This window comes from Peromyscus eremicus, chromosome 1, assembly GCF_949786415.1.
Source record: "Peromyscus eremicus chromosome 1, PerEre_H2_v1, whole genome shotgun sequence".
Classification (NCBI taxonomy): domain Eukaryota; kingdom Metazoa; phylum Chordata; class Mammalia; order Rodentia; family Cricetidae; genus Peromyscus; species Peromyscus eremicus.
In genome coordinates, this window is record NC_081416.1 from 158585807 (window position 1) to 158612825 (window position 27019).

At 51.5% G+C, this 27019-nt stretch overlaps 1 protein-coding gene across 3 annotated transcripts in view; it reads left to right on the top strand.

Moving 5' to 3' along the window:
• The window catches only part of Sipa1l3 (signal induced proliferation associated 1 like 3), a 218932-nt gene that overhangs the window by 113765 nt on the left and 78148 nt on the right, over positions 1-27019 (top strand). For all 3 annotated transcript variants that reach the window (XM_059276364.1, XM_059276377.1, XM_059276371.1), the window contains exons 2-7: positions 7994-9818; positions 11788-11918; positions 20573-20761; positions 21382-21556; positions 23089-23192; positions 26173-26330. In XM_059276364.1, the coding sequence (XP_059132347.1) occupies positions 8300-9818; positions 11788-11918; positions 20573-20761; positions 21382-21556; positions 23089-23192; positions 26173-26330 (2276 nt within the window). In that variant the 5' untranslated portion in view covers positions 7994-8299. The remainder of the gene's footprint in view (positions 1-7993; positions 9819-11787; positions 11919-20572; positions 20762-21381; positions 21557-23088; positions 23193-26172; positions 26331-27019) is intronic.

The following is a 27019-nucleotide window of genomic DNA, read 5'->3' on the forward strand; positions in this document are numbered from 1 at the left end:
CAGATGTGATCTTAGCAGGTTTCGGTGGCAATTAGCTGGAATTAGCTTGCAAGTCAGGCTCCATGCTGATAGGACACCATCTTCTGCCCAGGAGCCTGGCCTGGCCACAGGAGCAAGCCTTACAGGGGAACCCCCTAAGTGTTTTATCTGTAGGCTCAGGCGGCTATAGCCTGTGTGAACCACCCACCCACTATTGCCCCTTATGATGATGGTGGAGATACTGGGCCGCAGTGAGAAACAGCAGCCATGGACCCCTGTGCTGCAGTTCCCCAGTGAGCTTGCTAGTGAGACACCCAGGCAGCCTGGAGCAGAGGCCATGTCCCCCAACATGTAGTCACCCCTACAGGCTCTTCCTCCTGCCTTTGAGGCCTGGCTCTATCATACCTCCCCCTTTCTAGGACATAGCTGTTGCTCCTGGGTGGCCATTCGTAAACTCATGGCCAGGAAGTATCTCTTTCCAATTGTGCATTTCAGAGTTACATTTGGAGAGAGTGGGACTGTGTCCAGATTGGAACAAGATGTTCAAGCCACATGTGCTCTGGGGGAGGTGTGACTCCTTCCCTCACCCATCCGGTCCCACAGGTGCTCCAGGGGCCACCTCCCCACCCCAGGCTCTGGGCTCTGGGAAAGGGGGCTTGCTATTCCTATAATTCAGAAGGAGCCATTACAAGGCCACATTTGATTTGCTTGGTATAGTGGTATGTCACCATGCAATGAGTGTGCTGAGCCTTAACATAAACAGATGTAGGACTTTGCTCAGACTGAAGCCATATCATCTTCTCCATCTTAAAGATAGGAATTGGAGACATAGAAAGGCTCTTCTGTGTGCCCAAGATCTAGCTCGTTTGGTGGCAGTCAGAATGGAACCTGGGTGGTCTTCGCTCTAGTCCTTGATGCTACAGCTGCTGTGCAGGGGAGACCTCCAGGAGCTAGTGGCACAGCTCTCAAGGCATTGACTCATTTGCTGTTGTTTTTTCCCTCTCTCTCTTTATGAGCACATGATCACACGAGCCTCTAACCTATATGAACTCAGCTGTACAAGAGAACAAAATTAAACAATGGAGATGTGGCAGTGTAAGCCTTAGAGTGAGTTCAGCCTCTGCGTGGTAGGGTCTGAGCGGATCACCAGGCCTTAGGACTCTGCTTCGGGGAAAGATACAGATGGTTTGGGGACCATGGCCAGAGATCAAGGCTGATACAGGGACTGCCCAACTGGAACTAGTGAGTCTCCAGAGTTTGTTCTGTTTTATAAGAGGGTCTCATGTGTAGCTCAGGCTGGCTTTAAACTCTTGGTCAACCTATGCGTGCTGAAGTAAGGCATGCACCACCACACACGGTGCATCAGCTTTACGGCAAGAGTTGCATCAGCAGTTCGAGCATAAAGCCCTGGCCGTGTGCTTAGCATACTGTAAGCACGCATTCGGGCTGTCAGCACACAGTCAGTGTGCATTCTCGTTCCCCTGCTTCTGGCCCATGGACATCTCACAGTTCTTCTCCACTGCTCTGTCTCACTTTTCCTACAGGCGCTTTGTCCTTCCTGGACTGAGTCATCTCGATTTACTCAACCTATCCTCTGCTCACACGCATTAGGCTGTTGTGGCTCTTCTGTATCGACAGCAGTGTGCACGCCCATGCACCTGCCTTGACATGCCATGGTATAAAAATAAAAGAGAATGCACACCAAGAATTTCAATATATGAGTTCCATTCACTATTCCCCCAAGGGAAAAGAAGCATGCCTATTAAACACTCTTAAAAGCAGGGCAGGTTACTAGGGCCCGGTGGAGTGTAATAGCTCTAGACACACACTGCCCGTTTCAGTTAAATACATGAATCCTCTGGCTTCTTTGGCACTGAATACAAAACAGGTTTTCATCGTCAAGGCCTGGATCACTGTTGTGGGCTAATGGACTGTTTACGTCGACTCTTCCTAATGAGATTCAGGCACTGTAACATGGACCCTGGTATTGCTCAACTCCACTGACCTGGAACCACCCAGCTGCTGCCACCTCTCCATATGCCCTCACAGCACACTTGTCTTTTATTTAGAGCACACTGGTGAAGGTTGGGGCCAGGCGTCATGGTTTGAATCCTAACTGTGCTACCTGCCAAGCTGGGTGACTTGGTCATCTCACTGTCCTTGCCCCATTTTTGAAATGGGCACGGTGGATGTCCCTACTGTGTAGGGTTGTGCAGCGAGAAAGGATAGGACACACCTTATGTTACAGCTCTATTTCTCTAACCAGGACTAGAGCCGCCATTCTTGGCCCCCTAGTTAGGAAATAATTAGGTCTTCATTGCCACCTTTAGATAGAATCTGGTCACTTGGTGTTCAGTGGGTCCTGCTGACTGCCTTTTGCATCACCCCTTTGCCGACCCTGGGGATACCCTGCCTTTCCCCCACTCACACTTCCTCAGCTACCTTCTTGGCATGTGATCCCAGGATCCACAGAAGCCAAGCTTGGTAATCTCATTAGGAGTATGAGTATGTAAGGACCAGGGAAGTACCATCGAGAGGGAGCCAGAGTTCTCAGAAAAAGCTAAGCCAGTATCCCTGCTACTGAGTGATACTCTGTAGGTCCAGGTGTACTGTGAGCCTCCCATGGTTCCAGGATACACCACCTTCCCTCCCCCAAGTTCTGCCCACCCTGCCCTGTTTCCATAGTGGGGCTGGGTGCTCCCTCCAAAGCTTTCTGCAAGAATGGGAGTGCAAGTGGAGTCCACAATGCTTGGGACCAGAAATCAACAGTGGAATTTTCTATTTGTAGCATCATATTGGCACTTGAACTTAAGATAGATGATAGATATATAGATAGATAGATAGATAGATAGATAGATAGATAGATAGATAGATAGATAGATAGATAGATCGACAGACAAAAAGGGGGTCTTATGCATAGATAGATAGATAGATAGATAGATAGATAGATAGATAGATAGATAGATAGATAGATAGATCAATAGATAAAAAGGGAGTCTTATGCAGCCCAGAATGCCCTTTGACTCACTATGTAGCCAAGGATGTCCTTGAACTTCAGATCCTCACTGCCTCTGCCTCTCAAGGGCTAGGATTAAAGGTGTGTGTCACTCTGCCCACATGGCGCTTATGTTGCACATTTTCAAGTTTGAGATGTTCAGCCTGGAAGGGCAGTGGTGATGGAGAAGCAGGAATTTCCACACTTCACATGGTGAGGTTGGTCACTGTCGGTCGCTGGTCCATGGCACACCACTGTTGGAGCCTAACCATTTGGTTTTTGGGCACACGCCGTGCTTCTCTCATAGTTGGTTCCCCTCTTGGGAAGACCTGGGTGTTTTTTAGCATGGGACAACTCAACAAGCCCCAGAAGCTGTGGGCACCACTCAGCTCAGAACAGCACAGAGAGCTCCAGCTGTGTGCCTGGGGAGGGGATCACCGCAGAGCCCCAGGCCTGTAGAACATCTGTGTGTGTTGACAGCAGGGTGTGATTGAACATGTACACAGAACTGGAAGCCAAATTCCATCAGGAAAACCCATCTGTCAGGAGGTACATACCACAGCAAGTCAGGTTTCCAGCTGAGCCACCAGTTGTCCACCCAGCCCCAGCGTGACCCCAGAGGACAAAAAATCTTGGTCTGTGCAGTATCTGGGCCACACAACCCTCCACTGAGCACAGCTCTGCACAGGCCATCCTGGGAAGCATCCCTGTGTTCTGACAGTTTAATGGTAGAGTCACTCCATAAATGGATACAAACAAGAACATATCCTCCTTGTGACACCCACCAGTCACCAGAGGCTGCAGCCCAGCTTTCTCTACCCATGTTCAGCCTACCCCTTACTTTGTGGACAGTCATTGTAGTTTCTTGGTAATGCCCCTGTCTTAGTTAGGGTTTCTGTTGCTGTGATTAAACACCATGGCCAAAGCAACTTGAGGAGGAGAAAGGGTTTATTTCACTCACAGCTAACAGTTTATTATCAAAAGCAGTCAGGGCAGGAACCTGGAGGCAGGAGCTGATGCAGAGGTCATGGAGGAGTGCTGTTTACTGGCTTGCTCCTCATGACTTACTTGCTCAGCCTGCTTTCTTCCCATCCAGGACCACCAGCCTAGGGCTGGCACCACCCACAATGGGCTGGGCCCTCCCCCATCAATCATTAAATAAGAAAATGCCCTACAACCGGAGCTTATGGAGGCATTTTCTCAATTGAGACTCCCTCCTCTCTAATGACCCTAGTTTGTGTCAAGTTGACATGAAACTAGCCAGACATGGTGGTACGCCCCTATAATCCCAGTATCCCTGCAATCCCAGGACTCCAGAGGATACTCAGGCAAGTGTTATGAATTATTACACGGGGACCCTGAGGGTATCCTGTGCGTGCAGGGAACCATGCTGGCATGCTGGGCAGATGCACGGCGGGCTGGTGGACGACCCACTCCATGCGGGTGGGGCGGCGGGAGGACATTCAGAATCCAGATGCTACATCCACGTGGAAATGGTTTATTATAATAGACAAAGAAAGAAAGAGGGGGGACCAAGGGGGTGTGGAAGGAGAGAGAGAGAAAGGGGCAGAGTTTTTCCTTAAGAGGAGGCTTTTACGGCAGGACTTTCAGGGCAGCCCCAGGGGGCGGGTCAGAATATCAACAGCAGGAGCATCACAAGTTCAAGGCAAGCCTGAGCTACTTAGTGAAGCCTGTCTGAAAAAGAAGAGAGGTGGAGGGTGAAAATTCAGGCCTGGGGTGTGGCTCAGCAGTGGAGTGCCTGCAAGGCTCAGGTCAGAAGCAGCAAAGGGCTCGCTAATAGGCAGGAACACAGGCACATGGACAGTGGTTGGCCATGCAGAGGGAAGCCTGCCGCCTCTTCTGTGTGAATGGGGATGCACCATCTCCACTCACACGGGCAGGCAGCTGTTTATGAATTAAAGAAGGAGTGTGTTCTTGAGCACACGGGGTTTCCTGAAATTCCCCTGGAACTCTTCTCCGTGCCGTAGTTTCTGTTGCCGCCACCCCTACTGCTTTTGCTTTTCAGATGGGGAAAACTCGCATGAAATTCTAGACTGCTGACTGTTTCTGAAAACTGAGCTGATCTGATAGTCTCAGTTCTCAGATGAGGTGTCTGGGACCCACGTGGAGTAGCAGGCCCTTGCTGGGTGGTTCACAGTGGGCGCCCCGGCCCCACCCCTTTCGCCTTCCCTGTTTTCTGTCTGGGGTCTGGCCCTGTGTCATCTCCCAGGTGTCTCAAGGGATGTTCCTATACCCCTCCCTCGTGGGCACCCACAGGAAATAGGCCATCTCGATCCCTCCCCTCACCTCCCTCTTCTACTTCTCCGTCTCAGAGACTGATGTCTGTCCTTTGCACCTGCTCAGTGCATCCCGCTTTGTTTTTCCCTGAAGTTCATGCTGTATCTCTAAACATATGTTAGGAAACACCCCTGCATGACTCATGAGCACACAAGAGCATCCACCTCCTCATTAGGCAAACACTCTGGGGGTCTTTGACCAGTAGCTACGCCTAGCCTTAGAGACTATGGTGGTTTGAATAAGAATGGCCCCCATAGGCTCATATATTTGAAAGCTTGGTCATCATGGAGTGATACTGCTTGAAGAGGATTTAAGAGGTATGGCCTTGTTGAAGTAGGTGTGGCTTTGTTAGGGTGAGCTTTGGGCTTTGGTTGGTTGGTTGGTTGGTTGGTTGTTGGTTTGGTTTGGTTTGGTTTTTTGAGATAGAGTTTCTCTGTGTAGCCCTGGCTGTCCTGGGACTGTCTCTGTAGACCAGGCTGGCATTAAACTCACAGAGATCCACCTGCCTCTGCCTCCTGAGTGGTGGGATTAAAGTCGTGTGCCACCACTGCCCAGCTAGTTCCAGTGTCTCTCTTCCTGATGCCTTCCGATCCAGATGTAGATAGAACTCCCAGCTACCATGTCTTCCTGCATGCTGCCATGCTCCCGCCTTGATGACAGTGGACTAAACTTCTGAAACTATAAACCAGCCCAAATTAAATGCTTTCTTTTTGTAAGAGTTGCCATGCTCATGGTGTCTCTTCACAGCAATAGAGCACTGTCTAAGGGACAGAAAAGTTACAGGTCACTCCAACCCAGGTACTCACGCCACCCCACACCGTGCTATCTTGAATGAAGTGAGTCCTGCCAGCCAGAAGCAGCAGCACCGCTGGGATAGCCAGCGGCTTCAGCCACAGATGGTGAACACTTTCTTCCGCTTCTTCTTCAGCAGAGTTTCATTCAAGGTAGAGACAAAGAGAAGTGATTCTGGGGAGTGTTAGAAATGGGAGCCCCTTCCCCGTGGGCCTGTGGACCAGAGAGTGTACTTCTTCTCTGGTGACCCATCTCCAAATAGTGCCAGAGCATCCCGGGCAGGAGTGTGGGTAAGGGACACAGCTGTGAACAGCACAGGTGGCCTTACCACTCTAGAGCTGACAGCCTGGCTGTGGAGGCAGTGGGCAAACAGGTACCATACAAAAGAGAGTCAGTTGGTGGCAAGAGCTAAGAAAAACAGGAAGAAAGCAGACGGGGCGACAGACCTGTCGGACAGCTTAGGTTGGAAGCACCTGGAAAGGTGAGGAAGGCCACGCAGGCGTTTTTGCAGTAGTAGATCCGGTGGCTTGTGGCCAGGAAAAGGATTTGGGTTTCCTTGAGAAGGAATATGGAGTCCTGGAGGAGGGGGTGAGGTTAAGCGAGGAAGCACTAAGAGTGGATGTGAATGTCTGTTAATCACACAGTTACTGGAAACACTTTGGCAGCTTCTCTCCGTGAATCTTTTGAGGCTCTGGTTTTCTGTCTGTCGTTTTCCCTTCCTGGCAGGGAGGCGGGATCAAGTAGGCTGTAGAGAGAGAGGGCGGTAAGTCTGCCCTCTGCAAGTCCACCAGATTATAGGAAATACAGGGAAGGGGGAACACGGTAAACGGAACCGCAGGGATCCTGAGGGTGGCCGTCACACTGGGCAGGACTCTGGTCCTTCCTCAAGCATTGCAGTGGGACAAAGGAAGTTGGCTATGATGGAGCGGGTGAGACAGGAAGGGCATCCGGCAGAGCAGAGTGGGGATCTTGTTTGGCTCCTCTTTTGAGCAGACCAACTCAACAAAAGACCCTTTGAGATGACAGAAACCAGGACCTAAGGCAGACAATATCACTGAGTAATAAAGAATTCTTGTGAGCTTTGGTGGATATGAAATGAGATCATGGTGGTTTCTCTCTCTCTCTCTCTCTCTCTCTCTCTCTCTCTCTCTCTCTCTCTCTGATACATGGAGATTGATGTCATCTCCAAGAGTGCAGAAAGTAAAAATAAAATATGTTTAAAAACAGAGGGGCCGGCAAGATGACTCAGTGAGCAAAGGCACCTGCTGGCAAGTCTGATGGCCTGAGTTCAATTCCCAGGACCTACGTGTGGAAAGAGAGACCCAACTCCCTCACCCTGAGTTCAATCCCTGGGATCCATGTGGTGGAAGGAGAACCGATTCCATCCTCCTACAGAGCGTCCTAACCTCTACACATGCTCTCTAGCATTCAAGAGCAGACACACACAAGAAATACATGCTTTCAATACAGTAATAAAGGGAAAAAAATGAGGTCTGGGAATGTAGCTCAGTGGTAGAGCTAGCACAGGCCTTGGGTTCAATCCTCAGGACCACAAAAAAGTAATGGCTGGACTAACAGATGAAACAGGAATGGCAAGGAGCTAATGGAGCTGGTGATGGGACGGCCATCATGGGATGGCCATCACGGTCCTTTCTCTGCTTTGTATCTGGTCAAAACTCTTGCTAGGCACAGTGGTGCTCTCCTGTGATCCCAACACTCAGGAAGAGGCAGGAGCATCACCACAAGTTCAAAACTACATAGCAGGACCTTGTCTGAGAAAGGAAGGAAGGGGAGGGTGGGCAGGCTCACTCCATAATAATCTTTTCAAATGAGTGAAGCTGGGTCCTCCACCAAGAAAAGCCGCATTTCCTGCCTCTGGGGAGTAGAGTATACTGCTCCGGTCTCACTTCCCCTCCTCTTCTCTTGCAGCATGGCTGAGAAGATGCCTACACCACCCACAGGCCATGGCCTGCAGCCATTGCTCTTTCTGCCCTGCTGAGCCATTGCGTCTGGAGCCCCCGGGATGAAACCTGCCTCCTGACGTCACACTTGCGCTGCTCTCCACAGCGATGGTGAAGGACTGGACTCTACAGGCTCACAACCTTCAAGTGCACTTTCGAGGGCCAGCACCCTTTGTCCTAGGACTGGCGGGCCTGAACAATGGCTGAGGGCCAGGGGACCCCATAGAGTTGTACCACGACTTCAGGGACAGCAGCACTCCAGTGCCCGAGGACTATGACCACCTATCGACCTCTTCCTAATGATGGTGTGGACCTGGCAGCCAGCTGTGGGGCCAGGGGCACCGATATCCTCCCTGGGCCCCACCCTGGGGACTACACTCCCATGGGATTCTGGGCCCAGAACGGCAGCATGTCCCAGCCTCTTGGTGAGAGCCCAGCCATTGCCACCACCCGCCCTAGCCCCACCACCCCTGCGATGCCCAAGATGGGTGTGCGTGCCAGAGTGGCTGACTGGCCACCCAAGCGAGAAGCCTTGAGAGAGCAGAGCAATCCCAGCCCCTCACAGGACACAGATGGTGTGAAGTCCACCAAAGTGACCCATTCCATGAGAAACTTACAGAATGGACAGCTCCCTTCCAGCACCCCAGCTTCCTCAGGGTCCAGAGCCTTCCATCGACTCTCCAGGAGGAGGTCTAAAGATGTAGAATTCCAGGATGGGTGGCCCCGGTCCCCTGGCCGGGCCTTCCTCCCTCTGCGACATCGAAGCAGTAGCGAGATCACCCTCAGTGAGTGTGACGTGGAGGAACCTGGAGAGTCACGGGGAACCCGGCACCCAGGGGTGCTGCCCCTCTTCCGAGAGTATGGCAGCACATCCTCCATCGACGTGCAGGGTGTGCCAGAGCAGAGTTTCTTCGACATCCTCAATGAGTTCCGCAGTGAGCAGCCAGAGGCTCGAGGCTCCCAGAACCTCAATGAGCTCCTGCGGGTGGATCCTGGCACCCTTCTCCCAGGAGGCAGCTGTGGAACCAAGGGAGAGCCCCGCAATGGCCAGCCTGCCAAAGATAGTCTCCAGACTCTGCAGCCTCTCAAGGAAAAGGAGAAGGCCCGGAAGAAACCTGCGTGGGGCCTGGGCAGTGGGGACACTGTGGACTCGTCCATCTTCAGGAAACTGAGGAGCAGTAAACCTGAGGGGGAGGTGGGGCGGCCTCTGGGAGAGACTGAGGAGGGCCGAAGCCCCCCAGAAGCCAGCAGACCGTGGGTCTGCCAGAAGAGCTTTGCCCATTTTGACGTGCAGAGCTTGCTGTTCGACCTCAACGAGGCGGCTGCCAACAGGGTGTCGGTGGCCCAGAGGCGCAACACCACCACAGGGGCCTCGGCGGCCTCAGCGGCCTCGGCCATGGTGACCCTCACAGCGTCACGGGCCCATAGCCTGGGGACGCTGGACCCAGCCTTCACCAGCACAGAGGATTTGAACTGCAAAGAGAACCTGGAGCAGGACCTGGGGGATGACAATAGCAATGACCTTCTGCTTAGCTGCCCACACTTCCGCAATGAGATTGGTGGGGAGCGAGAGCGCAACGTCAGCTTCTCCCGGGCCTCCTTGGGTTCCCCCGGGGGCAGCAGCGAAGCCCACATAGCGGAGCCCACCCTGAGCACCCACCGCACAAATGCCAGCATCTCGGTGCTGGAGGTGCCCAAGGAGCAGCAAAGGACACAGAGCCGACCCAGGCAGTACAGCATCGAGCACGTGGACCTGGGTGCTCGTTACTACCAGGACTACTTTGTGGGCAAAGGTGACGCGGGCGAGTGGCTGGGGCCCCAGCTTGTCCTTGAAACACACCCACTGCTAATTTATCTGACCCTGTGTCATTGCTAAGGGTGCCAGGAGGACAGTGAGCCCCAGCACCACCAAAATAAATAAATGGTTCTTGTCAAATGTAACAGATGTCAGCTAGGTTCTCCACAGGGCTCAGAGTGTTCTCTGGAGCCAATCTCGAGTTAGACCGTGGGTTGGAGTGTCCTGTCTGATAGCTTGTTGGCTCTGTGACACAGTCCACCCTGCAGGTTGACCTCGTGGGAGAAAAGGGGTTGGTTGTAGTGGATCCCATACCCCAACCAAAACAGCACTAAGATGAACAGCGAAGGGGTAAAGTAGAAGTTCCAGGTCCTGGCTAGCAGAATGCTGATGAGGCACCATGAGGGCCCCTTTCAGTAGCGCGGGATTCCAAGATGAAAAGTGCCTTAGGGGTGAAAAGGGCTATTTCATGTTGGTTTTTAAAACTCACCAAGAAACGGGGTAGGGTAGTGCACATCTGTAATTCCAGCACTCAGGAGGCTGAGGCAGCTGGATCTTCAGTTTGAGGTAGGCCTGGGCTACATGGTGAGACCCTGCCTCAAAAGGGAAAGGAAGCGAAGGGGTGGGGGCAGATAACCATTTCCTGCCAGGCATGGTGATGCACAGTTGAATCCCAGTATTGAGGCTGGGGGGGCGGGGGATGTTCCAGTGTGAGGCCGGCTTAGTCTAAGCACATTCAAAGACAACACAGAGTAATATAGAGTAAGGCCTGTCTACTCCCCCAATTTTTTAAAGTAGCCTTTCTAAAATGACTTCTTTGTAGCCATGGAGGCCTGTAATTAATGTCTATTGAGCACTGACCACGTGCTGGGATCTCTGAGATGCTGGGCATTCTGCATAGGTGAAAAAACCAACGGCAAATTCAGTAGCCTCTTCGGGAGTGGGTTCCCACTGTGGAGGACAGTGTGCAGTAGCATTCTGATTAGTTTGCACCCCTTATTTTGGATTAGCCTTGGATTCACCTAGGTGCATCTGAAAACAGGGGCTGTCAGTTAAATATACAGAATGCCAGGGCGAGAACAAGAAACAGATATCTGCTGTGTTCTTGATTTTTTGCTGATAACGACACGAAGGCTTGGAACAGGAGTCACACAGGCTGCTGGTAGGATGCTGCCAAAAAACAAAAACCCACTGCGGTTGGATATCAGAAAGAACTGTTTTCCTAGTAAAAAAATCTCTTCAGCTTGTCCAGGAAAAAGGGAAGAGCAGAAACCTGGCTCCCTGGCTCATTTATGGTTGTCACCCTCAGTATTTCCATTACTTAGGTCTGTAGAAGCGTGGTCAGATACAGGCATGACTTAGGGATCTGTGTCAGGGCCCTGAACAAATCGGAGGCCCTGGGCTACTTGGCCAGCATTTAAGCTGTATGCATACTGTGTGCCAGCCTGGTGCTATGCTAACTCAATTAATCCTCACATTGCTGAGTTAAGCCCATCTGACTGCTAAGAATCCTGTCATGTGACCTGGCTGGGGCCTTATATCTAATCTCAACCCAGAATTTGTGCTGGCAGGCGATTCCCTAGGCTCAGGGCTTAACTGCTTCACAACAGCTAATGGGAGCTAAACCCAGCAAGCCGTTAACAGAGCCAGGACTAATCTCAGTGACCCTGGGTTGATGACCCACTGTGTACTATACCAAGCCTTTCATCATTGTGGTCTCACTCTCACACACCAGCTCTGAGCTGTGGGCAGCCTCTGGGTCCCTATTACTCAAATAAGAGCGCTGAGACTCAGAAAAGGCCTGTGACTTTTCCGGTACAGAAAGCCAGGCCTTGCCCAAACTCATAGGGTTCCTCCACTCGCCTTGGGCCCCTTAGCCTCCTCCCAGTGCACCACGAGCAGACTGCCGTGGGCTGTGCCCTCTCCTTCCAGGCATCTGACCGTATTTTCCTGCCCTCCCTTTGCAGAGCACGCCAATTACTTCGGCGTGGATGAAAAGCTGGGGCCCGTGGCGGTGAGCATCAAGCGGGAGAAGCTAGAGGATCATAAGGACCACGGACCTCAGTACCAGTATAGGATCATCTTCCGGACTCGAGAGGTAGGGCCTGGCACAGTGTGCCTGCTGGGGAAATAGGAACCGTAAACCCTTCCCATTTCTACGCCCTCCTTCTACCAGGTTCCAGACCAAGGACATCCTTGCTATGTCTGCTAAGAGGCCCAGTAATATGATTGTGTGAGTCTGTCCATTTTACAGAGGGGAAAACTAAAACTCAGACATCACATGGGTTGCAGCAAAGAAGAAGCCGAGCCAGGATCTGAACCTGGCAGGTGACTACAAAGCTCAGGATCACGAATCTATTCTCAAGAGATTGACTCCAACGAACATAAAGAAAAAAAAGGCGTGGGTGGGGGGGGGTCATTTCAGGACTCAAGAATTAAAGAGGACTCCAAGCCTCAGTCTGGGAAGGCCTGGGATATCACAGCAAGCCCTGCCAACATGCTAAGCAGCTTCCACCAGCCTGCTCCGTTCTGAGCTAAGAATCCCACTGTCCTGCCCAGCGCCGCCCGCCGACCCCCCTCCCACCCCTCTGTTACAGGTTAGCTCCAGCAATGGGGGAAGGCACGGTGCTGCACTCCCACACCAATACAAGTGATTTGTAACAGGAATGTATTTCTGGCTAGCCTCAAGTTACAAAGAGATTGCACTGCTCTCCATAGCTATAGGTCAGGGACAGGAACTGCTACGGACACAGATTGACCTGGTCTTCCGCAAGACTGAAGAACTTTTTTTTTTTTTTTAACTTTATTTATGTGCATTGGTGTGAAAGACGTCAGATCCCCTGGAACCGGAGTCACAGACAGTTGTGAGCTGCCATGTGGGTGCTGGGAATTGAACCTGGGTCCTCTAGAAGAACAGCCACTGCTCTTAACTGCTGAGCCATCTCTTCAGCCCCAAGACTGCAGAACTTGACACCTCTTCTGCTCAGCTTGGCTGGCTCGGCCTCCTTTTTTGTAGTGAATGTTATTCTCTTCTGTCACCAGCGTGCACTCTTCAGTCCTGGGCAAAGGGACCACCGCCCAGGTCGTCTAGATGGTATTAGCTTTCCATACAGAAGGATGATTCATGTCTGCAGGATCCCTGATTGGCTCTGCGTGAATCCCACACCCACAGGTTGGGCCAGGCACTGACGGGTGAGAGAGGGTGAGAGAGATAGACAGCCAGATCTAGGACACGCTCCACCTTAGAGCCACCGCCCTGGCGCTGAGATTGACAGTTCCATGGGAGCCGCCCAAGGAGCAGAGGAAAGAGGAGAAGAAGGTCCTCAGCGGGAATGGTGGAGTGTTTTTCTTTTGTTTTGAGAGCTTGTGTCTTGTAGCCTCAGCTGGCCTCCAGCTCCTGATCCTCCTGCCTCCACTCTCTGAATACTTAGATAGCGGCATGGGCTACCACATCTGTCAGAAAGGTGGTTTTAGCTTGCCTCACTCCCTGCCTCTGAGTTCAGTCCCCAGCAGGACAAGACGAGTTAACAACAATGAAGAGGTGATGGCACCTTCTGAAAGAGCCATGAAAAGGCAGCATTTCCAGAGAGGCCTCCGCCAGCTGACACAGGCCCACACACTGGGGATCCCTGTGTGCCGGGCCTACACCCTGGCATAAAACCCAGCAGGCTACCACGGCCAGGGAGCTTACTTTGAGTTTGGGGCCAGCCGAGTTTGAGCTTATCCTGGCAAGCAGATGAGGCACTGAGGACAAGTGCCCCACCCAGCAGAGGCTTTCAACCGGAGACACAAGGCTTTCTGGCAGCTGAGGAGAGTGGGCCCCAAAAATCACATGCCCAGACTGCAGGAGGTCTGGACCTGTGTCTTAGCCAGGCTTTCCTTCTGCTCACCTTTCTGGCCAGTTGAGCACCGAGGCAGAATGTGAGGTGACAGTTCCCCCAGCTTCAGAGTCCCTTAGGACACGTGGGCCAGTGCTGGTGAATTGAGAAGCCGTGTGTGTGTGTGTGTGTGTGTGTGTGTGTGTGTGTGTGTGTGTGTGTGTGTGTGTACACAGGAGAGATGCATGTTCCTGCAGCGGCAATGGCGGCAAGCAGCTTAGCGCTGCGGGGCCAGCCCATGCTCGGCCTTTGCCTAGGCTAGCTCACACCAGTCTCGAAGTCTTACCAGCTGTCTTGGCGGCACTCTTGTCCTCATTTATGGCAGAGCAGATACAGAGCAGTTAGGACCCTCCAGTGAGAGGCAGGGCCTGTCTCTCCGTCCATCAGCCTCTGGCCGCCCCACTCAGCTGCCCCAGGGAGTCACCTGACAGTTGAGGCCCCCTCCCCACACTGGACCTGTTCGTGACATAAGAACTCAGCTGATTACACATGCATGCGGTGTAAGTGGCCTCAGGAGTTATGGGTGGTTGTGAGCCACCATGTAGATTCTAGGAACTGAACCTGCTTCTGTAGCTGCTTTCTTTCGTGTGTGTGTGTGTGTGTGTGTGTGTGTGTGTGTGTGTGTGTGTGTGTGTATTTTCCTGGAGACAAAGTTTCACTATGTAGACCAGGCTGGCCTTGAACTCACGGAGATCCACCTGTTTCTGCCTCCCGAGTGCTGGGACGAAAGGTATGTGCCACCATGCCTGGCACACACAGTGCTCTTAACCACTAAGCCTTCTCTCCAGCCCCTAGAATGATAAATGTACATGATTTGTACTTAGGGTCAGGACACTTGAGTGCTTTTTCAGCAGCTCAGGGTATGGTTTTTCTGCTTTAGTTCCTGTTTGGTAATTGGAAACTGCTCCGTGCCACCTGGCCTCATGGCCACAGATCTGAGATGCACTCATCCCACCAAGACTTCCCAGATGCCATCACTTCACAGCCCCAAGCCGGGCTTTGGGGGTATAGTAGTGACCAAGGCGGCAAAGTAGCTTGAAGACTGCTCTCTTGGGGGATGACAGTGTCTCACAAGACACCTTCATAACCCATGCCAGGGTATGTAGTGATAAGATGGAAGCCACAGCAGGGAAACCGTTGGCTCTGATGGGAGTTAGATCTTCAGACAGGATTGGCCAATGAAATAGTCAAGACCTCAGGGAGTTGGAGCTGGTGTGCTCCTCACATGGATATCGTCAGTTCAAGTCCAGCCTGAGCTTCAGCATGAATTCTACCCTAAGTCAGTCTCTCTCTCTGTGTCTCTGTCTCTGTTTCTCTGTCTCTGTCTCTCTGTCTCTCTCTCTCTCTCATACACACACACACACACACACACACACACACACACACACACACACACGCACCTTTGTCTCCCCTCACCTACAGACCACATGCAGACCCAACCCTGGGCTCAGGCAGAGCTGCCCTGTGAGGCTCTCAGGCCTGAGCTCCCATCATCTGGAGTTGCAGGAGGAACAGTAGACTGCAAGGCTTGCCTCACTCCTTCCTGGGGCCCTTTCCATCATGAAGGCAGGGCAGAGACATACAACCCAAATTTTGTGCCAGCAACCCAGAAACCTACACTAAAACTGCAACACGTATTACTGCTGGGCATTCGCTCAGTGTTTCGGGTACATTGTCCCAATGGTTTCTCTCAACTCTTGCCACAGAGGTCCCATTGTCACCTCATTCCACAAATATTCCCAACGAGGACACTGGAGCCAGACAGAGAATTACTTTTCCAAGGTCACCCATTGGCAGATCCAGCATGCCCTGTTCCTGTTTCTCCTCACCCCCGGTACCTTCTAGGCTCTCTGTCCAGGGCTGTTCTTCACTGGCCCCATGACTTGGACAGATGACTGTTCCTCGTGTCTTGGTTTCTTCCTCAGTAAAACAGGCTTGGAGCTGTGACCTGACTTCTAGAGAGGTGGGGACAGGCTCTCACACTGAGGCTGGGAAGTGGCTGCACAGACTTCGGGGCTGGAGGAGCTCCGAGTGCCAGATCCTGCATGACTGACAACCTGTCATAACTGTAACTCTTCCAGGAGGGTGGAGGCCGTGATGGGGAACTAGATAGATAGGGCTCAGTCTTCCTGTCTGCACACTCATCTCTGGCCCCTACACACCAGAGCGTGGGCCCGGGCTGCTCTCCAAGCCAGCAGGCTGGCCTGTCCCAGATGGCCACCCCTAGCCGCCAAGCAGACAGGCTCCAGTGGGCCCATGTCTCCCAGCAGATGGTATGTGAGCTTTGGTAGAGCCAGCTTCCCACCGAGGCAGGGGCACCACACACCTGACCACTGGCTGCCCCATGCCAGTGACTCCTCAGATGACACACAGGGTTCCCCAGCCAGCCTCCGCCATCTGGTCCAGTGCTCCTTGAGCCTGGCAAGTGGGGATTTGACAGACCTTTGGATTTTGTTGTTTTGTTTTCAAGTCAGGCCCTCATTCTGTGTCCAGTGCTGGCATAGAACTCACAGTCCCGCTGCCTTAGCCTCCCGGGTGCTAGGATTGCAGACATATGCTACTGTGCCCAGTTAGGCTTTAGCTTTGATAGGCCTAGGAGTTTGGGGTTTTAGTTTTTTAATCAGGATGTATACACACACACACACACACACACACACACACACACACACACACACATACACACACGCGCACACATCTCCTAATGCTGATTGTTGGGACTTTCAATAATACATAAGTATGCAAAGTAAAAAGGGAAAGGTCTTACAAAGTGAAGAAAACCAGTGTAATTCTGTTGGGAGTGGGATATCTGCTCAGTCAGCACTCTGGTTTTGTGTGTGTCTCCCCATGTCTCTGATGCATCCTGTTGAGGAGTGGTAAGGGGCTGCAGCCTCCTCCTTAAAGCGTTTTAGGTTTGTAGCTTGTCTTGTACACTTGACCCTCATCTGCCTGCAGCAGTGACTAGCGGATACCCAGCTCTAGGTGTGAACTTCCTTACTGCAGACTTCACCTAGCCCAGGTCGTCCTAGACTCTCAATCCTATTCAGTTTCCAGAATATTTGAATTGCAGGTGTGTACAACCACACCTGCCCACGGTAGGCATTCTTATCCCCATTTTGTCAATCAGGAAATATTGAAAGTTCCAGACCAGCCAGGACCACGTAGCAAAACTCTATATCAATAAAAATCTAGCCGGGCGGTGGTGGCACACGCCTTTAATCCCAGCACTCGGGAGGCAGAGCCAGGCGGATCTCTGTGAGTTCGAGGCCTGGGCTACCAAGTGAGTTCCAGGAAAGGCACAAAGCTACACAGAGAAACCCTGTCTCGAAAAACCAAAAAAAAAGATTGAAAAAAAAAAATCTATATACGTCAAATGCAGTGGGGCACACTTGTACTCCTAGTGCTTGTGAGGCGAGTGAGTTCAAGGCCAGCCTCAGCTATATAGCCAGTTTGAGACCAGCCTGGGCTCCATGAAAGGGTTTCCAAAACTAAAAAGGGAGTGAGGGAATAAATGAGAAATTTAGAGATTTGCTCAGGGTTACAGAGGTTGGGAGAAGGTGGAGCTGGGGTTCAAACAAGCTGACAGAACCTCAGGTACCCTGACGGACCCCCACCACCCAGCACAAAGAGCAGCCAGCGTGCATATGGGTTAGTCGTGGGCCTGCCTGACGGACAGGCCCTCTTTGCTTCTGTGGTACCGTGTCCTTTTTATAGCTCACTTGGTTTTCACCCTCAGTACAGGGACACCAGATGTCGGAGGGCTCAGCAGATCTGACTCCGGCTGCTGGGGAGAGAATGGGCTGGCAGTGGGACAAGGACAGCGAGACTTGGGGAAGGGCTGCTGTGCCAGGGGAGGTGACAGGATCAAGGCTAGGAGACAGGAGCTTTTCGGGACCTGCCAGTGCCCTGCTTCTCCTCCCCTGGCCGGAAGGAAGAACCGAGAGATTTTCGAGTGCACAGCAGTGGGCAGTGACCAGGGCCAGGCGCAGCCACAAGCCACCTGTCTCCAGAGCAGGTTTGGGGTCCCCGCTGGCTGCGGCAGAGGGTGCTGCAGAACAGTGTTAGGATACAAAGGTGCTCATCCTGTAGATGCATTAGGGAAACCCACAATCCCAAGGCCACCCAGACTGGAGAGCAAAGCCCCTGGCTTTGCCATCGCCGCACCCCATGTTTCACGCTTGCGTTGCTCATGATAAGAGATGTGTTTGTTTGTTAATGACCACGGCCAGAACTGGGAACTCCCAACCATGAGATCATTCCGTTCCTTCCACACGCCTCTCGCCTGGGTCCTGTTTGGCAAGGGTGGGCTGCATGCCTGGCAGCAAACCATGGCATGCCTTTGCTGCTTCGTGAATCTGTTGACTTAGGAGAGTGTGTTTTTGCAGTTAACACTGATCATCTTTTGTGTTTAAACTACAGCTTGGAACAGTGTGTTTGGGGTGCTTGGAACAGGCCCTAGGGGAGGGTTTTTTGTTTGTCTTGTGGCATTTCTGGTACCTTTCTGTACATTCTTGCTGTGGCTTCCACATACTCAGCCTGGCCTAACCTGGTGGCTAGAATCAAGCTCCTGACAAGAGGACCTGGCTACAGGGGCTCTCAGGACTAGCGGGGTGTAAATTGGAACAACCACTTGGAAAACTACTTGGCAGTTTCCGTAAAACTGAAGATTAGCATGTCTGGGTGATTTAGCAATTTGTCTCCTAGGTATAAACTCAAAAGGAAATGCGTTTCTGGGCGCCAAGAGGTGCTTCCGTGGATGTCCCCAACAGTGCTGCTCACTTGTCAAGTGCTCGAAGCAGCTGTGCTCAGCAGCGCTGGGAAGGATTAAATCCATGGCAGCGCAGACTTTATCCTCACAATGCAACATGCTGGAATCCCATATGCACGGTCCTCGGAGAAAGAAACCAAGCTGGCCACAGTGGCACACCTGTCGCTTGGGAGGCTGAGACAAGGATCTCAAGTTCAAGACCAGCCTAGACTATAGAATGAGACCCTGTCTCAAAAAAAGAGAGAGAGAAGCCAAGCATGGCGGTACATGCCTATAATCTCAGCACTCGAGAAGGAGAAGCAGGAATCAGGAATTTGAGGCCAGCCTGGGCTACATGAGATCCTGACTCAAAAGGGGAGGGGAGCAAGCCAGATAACAGAAGACTAGTGACTGTCAGCTGGACACATGGCTTGGATTATAGCACTTGCCTAGCAGGACAGGATTCCATACCTAGCCCTGAACTCACTCCTGACAAAATAACAACAACAACAACAATAATAATGATGATGATGATGAAATAGATAGCCGATAATGAAATAATAAAATAGGAGAGAATATACTGGTCCTGGAAGTCAGAATATCCAGGTGTAACATCTGGGTGTAACAATTACATATGTGTAGACCGTACTAGATGACAATTTTTTTTCCAAAGAAAACTATCTTGAAGCATCTTGGTAGTGCCTGTCTGTAGTCACAATACTCAGAAGGTGAGACAGGGGATCTCTGCAAGTTCAAGGTCAGCCTAGGTTACATAGCAAGACCTTGTCTCCAAAAATACAGCTCTCAGGAGACTGAAGAAAGTGGATCTCTAAGTTAGGGACAACCTCATCTACAGAGTGACTTCCAGGACAGCCAGGGCTACACAGAGAAACCTTGTCTTGAGAAACAAACAGAAAAAGAAACTGAGGTAGGAACATCAGGACTCAGTTCATATGGCTCACCTTTTGTCCCCAGCAAGAAGTCATGGGCCAGTAAAAAGTCCTGGCCAGACAGGATTCTTACATTTCACTTCCTGACATTGGTCACGTGATCAGCTGTAGGAAAAGCTTGGGCAGTGGTGACATCTGAGGAAGAGGTCTGCAGTGGCCTTCGACTAAACATTTTCAACCTTTATGGCACAGCACAGCCAGCTGAGAGGGTTTAAAGTGTGTGTGTGCATTCACGTACACAGAGACACATGTATGTGCACAGGTGTGTGTCCAGCCCCACCCCAGACCAAATTGGAGTACCTGGTGATGGTGTTTTCATGAAACTGTTTGAACAGCAAGAGCCACAATTCAAGACCCAGGCTGGCACCAGCTTCCTAGCCTGGCAGGTCTTGGATGTGACGTACATGTCTACGATGTAAGCTGTCACAGGAACAACCGAGTCCCTCCTTTGTGGAGCCTCTTTGGTTCATCTGGGGTCCGGCTCCCTGATTGAATCCCCTCCCCACCCACCTGTCAGCTCTCTAGGGTCTTTGTTTGTCCCTGCACCTGGAATAGATTGGCACACAGGAGGCAGCAGCCAGGTGTGTGTCTAAGAAAGAGGTGTGTTGTCTCTCAGCCTCCCCTTCACCACGGAGTGCCCGGCTTTGTCCCATGGAAGAGGTTGAGGCTCAGGATCTCAGGGAGGAGATAGCAAGCATCTCTGAGTCCTTGCTCAGCCTCTGTATTCTGCTTCAAGCTGTTAAGATCCTTCTCATCGTCCCCCTTTGGGGGAAGGGGTGTTGGCTTTATGGTTTAGGGTTTTTTTAAGACAAGGTCTCATGTAGGGAAGCTAGCCTTTAACTCTGTAGCCAAAGATGAGCTTAAACTACTTTCTTATCTCCACCTCCCAAGCTAAGATTACAGCCCACCACACCCAGCTCTGGGTTTGGGGGGTGTTTGTGGGGTTTTGGGGGGGGTTATTGTTGTTGCTTTTTGTTTGCTTGTTTTTGAGACAAGGTCACTGTGTATCCCAGATTGGCCTTGGCCTCAAAATCATCCAACCTTGACCTTCATAGTGCCTAGAATTACTGTACACTACCACACTGAGCTATACCTGTTTGTGAAGGCAGGACCCTTCACATGCAGTAGCCCCCTCAAAGCCCTGAGACACCCCTGACCATCCCTTCTCTCTGTTGAGCAGCTCATCACGCTTCGGGGCTCCATTCTAGAGGATGCCACACCTACAGCCACCAAGCACGGGACAGGGCGGGGCCTGCCCCTGAAGGACGCACTGGAATATGTCATCCCAGAGCTCAACATCCATTGCTTGCGCCTGGCTCTCAACACTCCCAAAGTCACAGAGCAGCTGCTGAAGCTTGATGAACAAGGGGTGAGCCAGGGGCTGAGGAGCCCCAGCCTTCAGCCCTAATCCTGCAACCCTTTCTGTCTCCATCGCTGCGCTTATTTTTAGCAAGTAACAAACTCACTTAAGCTAGATTGAGCAACAGGAGGGAGCTATCAGCACATTGTGAGGGTACCAAGAGCAGTGTCATAGAAACAGCCTAGGAACGAGATTGACACCACAAGGTTTGTATGAAGAGGGAGAGAGAGTGTGCCAGCATACAAACACAAACCCACTCACTGCCATCTGGCCTTTCCATAGCCCCTGGCATTGCTTTTGGACTTCCAGACATGTGCAGACCCCAAGTAGCTGAGGTTTAGCTTTGGCACAGTCTCAGTCCATGCCCAGTCATCTCCTATAGGAAGCCAGCCCCAGGTCCCAGCTCTGCCTTAAGAACATCATATACTCACACAGCCGTGTAGAGACAGATGGCAGAGTGGGTACCTTCCTGTGCTTCTCTGGGACATGCCCCACACTGGTTCCTTCCCTACTGGCTGTGGCTTGAGTTCCCAAGTGGTCCCAGCAGTGCCTGGCCTCAGCACCTCAGGTCTCCCCTTGTCCCATCCCTCCAACCTCCTTGGACCTGCTCTGCTCTTCTGTCCCCACAGCTGTGCCGCAAGCACAAGGTCGGCATCCTGTACTGCAAGGCAGGCCAGAGCTCGGAGGAGGAGATGTACAACAACGAGGAGGCTGGCCCTGCCTTTGAGGAGTTCCTGGACCTCCTGGGTGAGAAGGTCTGTCTGAAGGGCTTCACCAAGTACGCCGCCCAGCTGGATGTCAAGAGTAAGTGGAGAGTACTTGAGAGGCAGGCAGATCTCTGAGTTCCAGGACAGCCAGGGCCACACAGAGAAACGCTGTCTCAAAAAAACAAACAGCTGGTTAGTAGTGGCACATACCTTTAATCCCAGCACTGGGGAGGCAGAGACAGGCAGATCTCTGAGTTCAAGGACAGCCTGGTCTACAGATCGAGTTCCAGGATGGTCAGTGCTGTTACACAGGGAAACCCTGTCTTGGGGTGGGTGGGGGGAGGACAAAAAAATGAGTTAAGTGGCATGGGGCAGGCCTTTAATCCCACCCAGCTCTTAGAAGGCAGAAACAGGTAGGTATTGATGAGGTCATCCTGGTCTACATAGTACATTCCAGGCCAGCCAAGGCTACATAACAAGACCTTGTCTTGATGATAGATGATAGATAGATAGATAGATAGATAGATAGATAGATAGATAGATAGATAGATAGATGGATGCATGGATGGGTGGATAGATGGATAGATAGATAGATAGATAGATAGATAGATAGATAGATAGATAGATAGATAGATAGATAACAAGACCTTGTCTTGATGATAGATGATAGATAGATAGATGGATAGATAGATAGATAGATAGATAGATAGATAGATAGATAGATAGATAGACAGACAGACAGACAGGCAGGCAAGACCTTGTCTCGATGATAGATAGATGGATGGATGGATGGATAGATAGATAGATAGACAGACAGGCAGGCAGGTAGGCAAGCAAGACCTTGTCTCGATGATAGATGATAGATGGATGGATGGATGGATGGATGGATGGATGGATGGATAGATAGAACGATAGACAGACAGACAATAAGTAAGTGGGTCAGAGGGAGGCATCAGGTACTGCTTCAGGATGGAGCATTTCCCTAGATTCCACCTCGGTGTCACTAAAAATCAAACCAAAAACTTGGAGCCACCACTTCTTGTCTGCCTGACCAACAGAAGCTCAAAGGTCCGGTGGTGCCAGGGTGAGGGTACAGGCCAGTGGAAGGTACTAAGCAGCACTGGTAGGGTTAATAGTGCCCCCACTTGGGAAAACAGCATAATGTGTTCCAGGGAGATTTGAAGTCAGCCCTCATGTCTGACTCAGGAGCTGCACATGTGCTCTCTACACTCTGCCATAGTCACCTGGAGGACACCCAGGAGCTCCACAGGACTGTGATGTTTACAGGTCAGGGACACAGGCGAGGGCCACCTGTCATACATAGTAAGTCTCAGGAGAACATGTACTGAAGGATGCCTTTTGTGTGCCAAGTATTTTAAGAACATGGCGGTATATTGAGGGTTTGTTTGCATATAGTAAACTCTAAAGACACTCACACAGCCAGGTGTGGCGGTGCATGCTGTAATCAGCACATTATATAATGGGAGATTTCTTTTTATTTCTTTCATCTTAAAAGAGTGGATGTAGGTGAAAGCATTGCGTTAAAAACCAGCAAGCAGATGGCCTATGGGATACGGCAGAAACCCAGGAGTTTAGGGACTATGGTACTAACTGGTGTTTCTATCCCAGCGGACTCCACGGGGACCCACTCTCTCTACACGACATACCAGGACTACGAGATCATGTTCCATGTTTCCACCCTGCTCCCTTACACCCCCAACAACAGGCAGCAGGTCAGTGGTCCCAGCTGGGGCACAGTTACTCTCAAATCATTCACCCTCCTTATGACTGGTGGCCATCCGCCAACCCATCTGCCCAGTGATGGCTCTCCTGGAATGGTCCTGTGATCTGATGGAGGTCTTAGAGACCCTCAGTACCATGGTCATTTCCCTGGGAGTTCTAGACAGTGCCTGATGTGATCTGATGCCTGTCTGGTACCACATCTTCCTACTGGTCCTTGGTCACCCTGCTTACATCCAGCTGTTCCATCTCTTTGGGGTCTTTTACGTCATCACCAATTTTATGAATGAGAAGAGTAAATGACTCAACAGAATTTGACCACAAACTCAAACCAAATCTGTATAAGCAAAGCATAAAATGGGGTTGTAGAACCCAGGGTTCTTGGAGAGAGGGCTAGTTTTAGGTATGGCTGGATCTAGAGGTTTGAGAATCCTCACCCTTACTGTTCTCTGTAGTGGCTTCATTCATAGGTCTTTTTTATCAACGGCAGAGATGCTCCCACGGTCCATGCTCTGACCCCACCTTTCAGTCACACCAGAGGAAAGAGACTAAGCCTAGGGTGGAGTGGGCTCATGAGCCAAGGCTGAAATACATGGCCACCCTGGAAAGGGAGAATGGTTCAGGGGCCAGGGCCCAGATTCTGTAAGTCAAAACTAGTCAAATACAAGCCATTTCCTAAGGATACCCTAATAACACTCTCAAAAGCACTGGCATCAGGATTAAACATGAAGTTGAGTTCCTTGCCCCTTGCCAGCTTTGTGACCACAGGAGAGTGATGGCACCTCTCTGAGCTGCAGTCCTTCTTCCACACAGTGACAACAGGGTCCTGATGACATCTCATGGGTACTGGGAAAGGTGTTTGCTCCCATGCCTGGGCCCTGAGCCTGAGGCAGCCAATACCTGTAGGAAGCAGGGGGCCTGTTCCTGAGTAGTGGGGGCTGGAGAAAGTTCATCGTCCTGTAGAGTCGAAACCAGAAACAAGATGGGATCCCCCGTTTGCCTTCATCCCTGCAGGACAGGAGACAGGTCACTTTTAACTTCTCTGAGCCAAGCTTTCCCATCTTCTGAAAAGCAGCCACGTGAGTTATTGCCACTCAGGGTTTGGGGAAGGTTCAGCAAGGTCATGAATTGAAGATGTCCCTGGGAGGTGAGTCTCGTGTGAGGTTAGCCACAGGAAGCAAGTCTTGTATTTAGCAACTTCATTCATAGAGTTCAGACACATAAAGAACTAACAGAGAACTAACAGGCCCAGAACTGGAGATGGCTCAGTGCTCAAGAGCACGGGCTGCTCTTCCAGACGACCCAGATTCGATTCCCAGCACCCACATGGTATCTTACAACTGTCTCTAACTCCAGTCCCAGGGGATCTGAAACCCTTTTCTGACCTCTGAGAGCACTAGCACATACATGGTACATAGACAAGCCTGCAGGCAAAACATCCATCCATACCAAAATAAAAAATTTAAAAATCAGCCAGGTGTGATTGGGCACACCTTTAATCCCAGCACTCAGGAGGCAGAGGCAGGCAGATCTTTGTGAGTTCGAGGCCAGCCTGGTCTACAAAGTGAGTTCCAGGACAGCCAGAACTGTTATAGAGAAACCCTGTCTCAAAAAACAAAGACAAACAAAAAAAAATAAAAATTTTTGGTGCTGTACATGTTGGCACACACCTTTAATCCCAGCACTAGAGAGGCAGAGGCAGATGGATCTCTGTGAGTTCCAGGCTGGCCCGATCTACTTAAGGACTTCCAGGACAGCCTGAGCTACATGGAAGACCCTATCTCAAAATAAGCAAACAAAAAAGAACTAACAGGTCAGATAAAATGGTTCAGGCAGGAGACTGCCAGCCTCAAAATAAATAGTTAAAACAAAAATCAGAGCCAGGCGGTGGTGGCGCACGCCTTTAATCCAGCACTCGGGAGGCAGAGGCAGGCGGGTCTCTGTGAGCTCAAGGCCAGCCTGGGCTACAGAGTGAGTTCCAGGAAAGGTGCAAAGCTACACAGAGAAACCCTGTCTCAAAAAACAAAACAAAACAAAAAAATCAGGCATGGTGGCCAGCTTCCTTTGTGAGACAGGAGGATCAAGAGTTGATTATCCTTGGCTGCGTACTGAGTTTTAAGTCCTAGCCTGGGCTCCATGAGACCTGCCTCCCCCACCTTCCAAAAAAGAGGGTTGGGGTATGATCCCGACAAATAAATAAGACACTGTGAAGACACCCATTCAGGTCTCCCTTGGAGATGGAAGCAGGGAAGAGAGGGCGTGGCTCCCTGGGCCCTCTGAGAGCCACCTGGAATTGGCCCCGCCTGCCTGTTGTGGTGAGCCTCTGTCATTGTCCATGTGGCCTGAGCAGATCAAAGGCCTCCATCCTGAGTCCTCCTGCAGTAAGATTGCCAAGCACTCCTTACATGTCAGGCTCTTTGCTGACAGGCAGCAACCAAAACGGTATCCCATTTTCTTGTCACTGAAACCGGAATGGGAAGAGACAGATGAGGGACAAGGGGAGGAAGGGCCTCAGTGCAAAGTGTGGACATAAATATCGGGTAGGGAACACAAGAAAGCAAAGAGGGGCATGCTGGGGGCAGGGTAGATCTTGGAGAGTTGCTATAGATGACAGAATCCCGAAAAATCCCAAGGAGTTAAGGAGGAAGGAAGCCACCTGGGGCTCTGGGTAGCAGGGACAGCCATTCCCACTGCTTATAAGCGGAAGGCTTTTCTGGAATGTTTGAAGAGCTTCCGGGCCTGTATGGGGAGGGGAACAGGTGGTGTCAGAGGCTAGGGGCCCACATATGGGGGCTCCTTGGCCTTGTCCATGCCCCTGAGAAGGAGCCAGAAGGGCTCTGAGCATCTGGGGACAAGGCCTGGCTCCAGTGCTCACATGCGCCCTCTGGTGGGAGTGGGTGGGGGAGCCAGCAAGGCAGTCTAGGTAGGATTCCTGGAGCTGGTCTGTGACCCTTACCTCCTCTCTGCTTCCAGCTGCTGAGGAAGAGGCACATAGGAAATGACATCGTGACGATCATCTTCCAGGAGCCTGGAGCGTTGCCTTTCACCCCCAAGAACATCCGCTCGCACTTCCAGCACGTCTTCATCATCGTCCGAGTCCACAATCCCTGCACTGAGAATGTCTGCTATAGGTATGGCCACCAGTGTCCTGTCCCGTGCACAGGCAGGCCCTGAGAGGGTGGGGAGAACGTGCCCCATCACAAATCCCACATCACCTCACTTCCTGGCCCTCTGGTTCCCATCAGAGCCTGTATTTCTTGCAAGTTTCTGCTTGTAAATGATAGAAACCCCACCTCAGTCATTCACAGGAAGATAGACTTATGTGTGTTGACTCTTGGGCATATCACAGGAAGCACAGCTGGTGTTCCATGGTTCTGGAAGGAGCTTCATTTTCTGGCCTCACTCAGTTTAACACCCTCCCGGCTAGAGGGGAAGGTTTGATTGGCCGGTTGTAGCTCAGTTCGTAGAGAGTTTGCCCAGCGTGCACGAAGGTCGAACATGAGTTTGATCCCTAGCACTGCGCGATCCAAGCAAAGTGGTGCGTTCCTAAAATCCCCGTGTTCGGGAGGTGGAGGTGTAAGCAGGAGAATCAGAAGTTCAAGATCATCGTCAGCCCGGGCTGTGTGAGACCCTGTCTCAAAACCAGGGGGAGGGAGAAAGAGAGTGAGCACACGTTGCTGAGCCTTGTGCAGAAGCTCTGTGGAGGCCCTCCGGCCAGGTTGGAGTCGGGTGCCACTTTGGGAGCTAAATACCTGGGCTGGCACCTGGGCGTAAGAACAGAGAGGCACAAGAGCAGCCCTGGGAGAAGCGGGGGTGGTAG